This window comes from Apaloderma vittatum, unplaced genomic scaffold (assembly GCF_000703405.1).
Source record: "Apaloderma vittatum isolate BGI_N311 unplaced genomic scaffold, ASM70340v1 scaffold12071, whole genome shotgun sequence".
NCBI lineage: Eukaryota > Metazoa > Chordata > Aves > Trogoniformes > Trogonidae > Apaloderma > Apaloderma vittatum.
Window position 1 is genome coordinate 5,312 of NW_009699647.1, and position 4,933 is coordinate 10,244.

The 4,933-nt window shown below is 35.3% G+C and overlaps 1 protein-coding gene across 1 annotated transcript in view; it reads right to left on the reverse strand.

Moving 5' to 3' along the window:
- Positions 1–1,230: 1,230 nt before the first annotated feature.
- Positions 1,231–4,933, reverse strand: part of LOC104280735 (aromatase) — a 13,506-nt gene continuing 9,803 nt past the window's right edge. Inside the window, exons 8-9 of the mRNA XM_009878476.1 lie at positions 4,372–4,613; positions 1,231–1,482 (exon numbers count right to left, since the gene is read on the reverse strand). Coding sequence (XP_009876778.1) covers positions 1,231–1,482; positions 4,372–4,613 — 494 coding nt within the window. The remainder of the gene's footprint in view (positions 1,483–4,371; positions 4,614–4,933) is intronic.

Here is a 4,933-nt window from a genome sequence, read left to right on the forward strand (position 1 = left end):
CACTACAAAACTCTGAGCATTTACCTAATGAAACTTGCATTTTATCGTAAGTAGATGAGTGAAGCCCATTTTACCTTAAGAAAAAAAAAAAGAAGAAAAAAAGAAACAAGTCTCCTCTTGAACTAATATTTATCTTCTTTTGCTACTGACTCTCTTTAAATCAGTGGGCATGAGGCAAGATGCTTAAGAGCAGGATACAGCCCAGTGCTCTTTCAGGAGAAACAGTAAGAGCTATGTAGGTAAGTTGGGAGGGACTTTCTCCCCTGCTGTGGTGTAGGAACATGAGCAACAACTCCAAATCTTACTCTCTGAAGTAGAATTGAGTGATTAAAACCAGATGTAAACAAGATTTGGTGCTACTTATGCAGCTTAGATAGAATTTGTTGAACTTGAAAGTGAGGTGACATGGGAAATTCCAACAGTTAACATGAAATGGAGGTGAGTGGTGCCCTCCTGTCTCTGTGCGATACTAGTGGTAATGTTTCACATTCATTATCTTATTCTGAGCTGGTCTTTACTAATATATTTACAGATCCTTGGTAGTATACTCTGTAGCAGGATGCTGGATTTTGAAAACAGAACAGTTATTTCAATTGTTATATTACCTAATCTGAAAATTACTACGATGAGTAAAATCTGTCTGACTAGTCTTTGGTATCTGTTGAATCTGACAGCAAAGCATGATAAAGAAAAATGTTTGAATGACTTCTTGTGCAAACATTTCTTATAACTTATATATGTCCTAAATATTCTATATTGTTTCATAGTCTTAAAATCTACTTTAATATTCATTCATATATTTTCAAAACCAGATAATTAGAACTTTTGCAGTAGTTAAATATTGCTCAGTCCAGCTTTGGGGCAGTGGGAGGAAGGGAGACACGCGTAGTCCTGGACACTTCAGGCATTGTTCTTTTGTTCACCCCCAACCTCTGAACTTAGACTGTTTGAAAAACAAGGTGTAACATTAGTTTTAAAAAAGTACCCAGGAGTCCTACATATTGTGTGGCATCACCTAGCAACAGGACTGTTTATTAATTTTAGTCTTTATTACATCGAAGTTGTGGCCAGAACCTGGTTCTGCTCTGCAGGTAGAACGAATTGTTGTGTGAAGCCATAATCATTTAGGGGCAAATGTTTTACTCTATATTTTTACCTAAGAATGAGGGATATTTCTTAGTGACTGTGACTGCGAAAGCCCTGTAACTCTATTGCTGGTGCTGATTCATTTTAGTCGCCCTGATTCTTGTTCATGTTTCTTCTTGGTGTGAAAACCATCTCCAGGAGAGGTTGCCTTTCTATTGGGTGCATGGATAAGTCATTGTTTTTCTGGATGTTGTTAAGGCCTCTTCCTTTCATTGTCTGTACTCTGCACCTTCTCAGAAGAGTCACCAGGATTGACTTCATCATTACCATGGCAATAAACTTTCCTACACAGCCCCGAGGGCCAAATCCAAATGGTTGGAAATAGCGTGAAGGAACCTGCACAGAATAACATGAGGAATAAACTTTAAGGCAATTTTTTTTTTTTTTTCATAAAAGTAACCAAGATTAGATGAACACTGGTAGTAAATATACTCTGAAAACTTGTGGCAAGATTCTCTTAGGAACAATTACTTCTTCCCTTTCCGCTGTACAGCCCTCCCACCCAAATCAAGCCAAGAGAGGGATGCAGACAGAAGGTATGCCACTTCAGATGCTAGGGTAGCAGGGAATATAAAGCTAAGCAGTTGAATTCTGCGCATGTATTTCAGTCTGTTCATCCTGTGACTGCAGGGATTTTATCGTAAGCTATGGAATGGAACAGAACTTTTGCTCTTCAATATGCATTAAAGTCCATTAGACACTTTTTCAGAAAACGTGCGTTACAAAGCTCATTAATATCTGAGGTACAGGCTGATGCCATGTCTAAAGATAAACATAAAGCCATACACCTTCAATTGTCATTAAAAAGCTAGTGTTCCTGAGAATTAATCAGTCATAAAATGTAATGTTGCAAAATTTGTTTGATATTTAATAGAGCGATAACACTTATAAAATTATTTCCCATTCCATCAACTAAAATGTGAAATGCAGGATTCCCAGAACTATTGCAGAATGCCAGTTTCTCCTACTTTTATTGATATTGAATAGATCAGTTATCCAAAACAGTCCCAACAGCATGAATAGTATTGCTAATGAGGTACAAAGATACTTGTTATGAATACGAAAAAGCAGTCTGGCTACAAATAAATTACTTTTCTTCATGTAGTTGTGTTGTTTTGTTTTTTTTTTAAATTAGCTCTGTTCTGACCTAACCAAAGAATACAAAAGGTTGCTTTATATGAAATCATATAGAAAAAAGTGTCCTTCGCTCATTTTCAGATGAGAAAAATGTTTTCTGTTTAACTTTTTTCAAATAAAATGAGCTGTACTTTCGTAAAAATTATAGGTAAATACAAGTGTTTATAATACAGAGCAAGTACAGCAGCTGGCAGCATAGCACAGTGGCAAATGCACAGCCTGGAAAAATGGAGAAATTCTAACAATGCCATTTTACCATAAATAGTGGTGTGGATTGCTATTCACACAGAGAACTGTGTGAAAATTGCACCTGCTAGAATAATTACATGGCAAATAGAATGCACCAAGTCCAATAGAACATGTGTGGTTAAATATTTGGTCAAGGGGAAATATTTTTAGTAGCAAAGTGTACTTATAAAATAAACAAGAAATCTATTTTGATAGAAATACTCAGAATGAAAATGATGGGTGTCAAAATGGAAACTATTCATGGTGAATAGTTACTTCAATAAACTTAATTGCTTACTCTTTTCTTGAATTTTCTACACTGACTTTTTTCCTCATCAGTTGTTTTTAATTCTGTGTGCAGAGTTTGCGATGAGTAACCAAACTATGGTTTAGAAATGTTAACCAGGTTGTTTAGTGCTCACTTGTGTGTGTGGCCCACATGGTACTTCCAGATTTTTGATAGGAAACATGTAAAACTTAGAGGCATGTTTCTAGCTTAAACATTCATGTCTTTGGTTTCATACTTTCCTTAATTATTTCTTCAGATGTTTCTACTAGTAAGCCTATTTTTGGTGTACCAAAGTGAATCACTCCTTCTTTCTTTAAAACTAAAATCACTGTCTTTGGATGCCTATGTGTGCAGCTGCTAACATCTCAAAAATAATTTCCAGGTAATAAAATTACTTTCTAATTTTTTTTGTTAAGGCAAAATGATATCTATGACAGCTGTAGAAAATGTCAACCCTTTAACTTCAATCCTATTCAACCTTAATATTTGACAAATCACCAGGAAATGTAAGAGAAAGCTGGCATACCAGGAAAATGTGTACATCTATGATAGTAAGGCTAATGTTGTGCAGCTGAAATTCCCTTCGTAGAACTAATTTGATTATGCCCTCCACTCCTCCATAGCTCTTTACTTTAGGTGTCTTTCCAGTTCCCTCACAGGGATGCTAACTGAACCTCGGCATTTCGTATTTTGTGCTCTCTGTCACATGGGTAGCAGTATCTTCTGCTTCCATCTGCACTGGTTAACAGCAGAAAAACAAGGAGTCAAATGTGTCACACAATCAGTCTGTTTTCTTTTGATACTGCTTTAATCTCTCCAGATGATTAGTGCTGAACAAATAGTTTTGCAAAACATTTGATTAATCAGTGATCAGAGGTCTAACTGAAAGTGAATAATCTGAAGATTGAATTATGATAGTAGAGGATTGCAACTAGGAAAAAAATGTTCACGTATTGCTCGTGATACAGGACTCTAATATAGACTAAAGAAAATTCTAGTTCTTCTGGGAGATTATCACTTAAAATGAAATGCTATGTTGAACTAGGACTGAATTACTCAACATCTGCAGTACTGAGTTGGTTATAAATTAGGATTTCCAATTTAGTTTATTAAAATATTTATTTTGGAATTAAAAAAAAAAGTGAGAACAAAGTAACCCTTAAGAGTTACTGTGCTGCTTCAGTTCTCCAGAGAATCCCCAGATGGCCTCAGCAATGTGTTGTACTGCTTGCAAGGCTCTAGCTCCCTGAAGCCTCTTTATTTTGTCCAATGTCAGGGATACAGTGGGAACTATGTGTGTGTCTATCAAATTTAATCAGAAATTTATATCAAAATTAGGATGTCTGAGAAAACTTTTTCATATATATTTTTTTTTTAATTTAAAGGCACTTTGACAGGAAGGTATCTGCCCAGCTTTAATAACAATGATGAGCAGGATGTGTAGCTAACTAGGGACTTAGACAAAAGGAGAAGTATCATATGGTCAGAAAATTCTTGATCAAAATAAGAGGAAGAGACATTGACAGTAAATAATACCCAACTTCCTATAAGAAATAATATAGAAAACTTACATTTTTCTCAAAATTTTCGAGAGAAAACTCATTTGGCTTTGGAAAGAATTCAAGCTTATGCATACGTCCAATATTGAGAATAATGTTTGTCCCCTTTTTCACAGGATAGCCGTCAATCACATCATCTTGTAAAGCTTTTCGCATGATCAAGTCCACAACTGGCTGGTATCTCATGCTCTCATAAATAAAATTCTCCACAATTTTTAAGTTTGGCATGTCATCACTCTGTATATCTCTGTCACCTTGTGGAATAAAACAGATAGTGAAGAAGTTGGTTACAAATTTAATAGCTTCATTATACAAATGCCAAAACATTTTTGGAAGATTTTGAGTTCTTAAAATGGTAGGAAGGAGCCAATACTTTCTGAGGAGTTTTATGTAGCTTTACATATTTGGGTAATCTGGTATATTGTTCATCAGCTTAAACTCTTTAACTTAACAATCTTCACACCGTCTTCTTAATACCTTATGAGTCTTTGTTCTGCTTTCTTGTCAGTGTCAAAATGGATGACAGCAGAATAAAATTTTGATTTTCTCTAATCTTTCTCTTCTACAGTTGTAG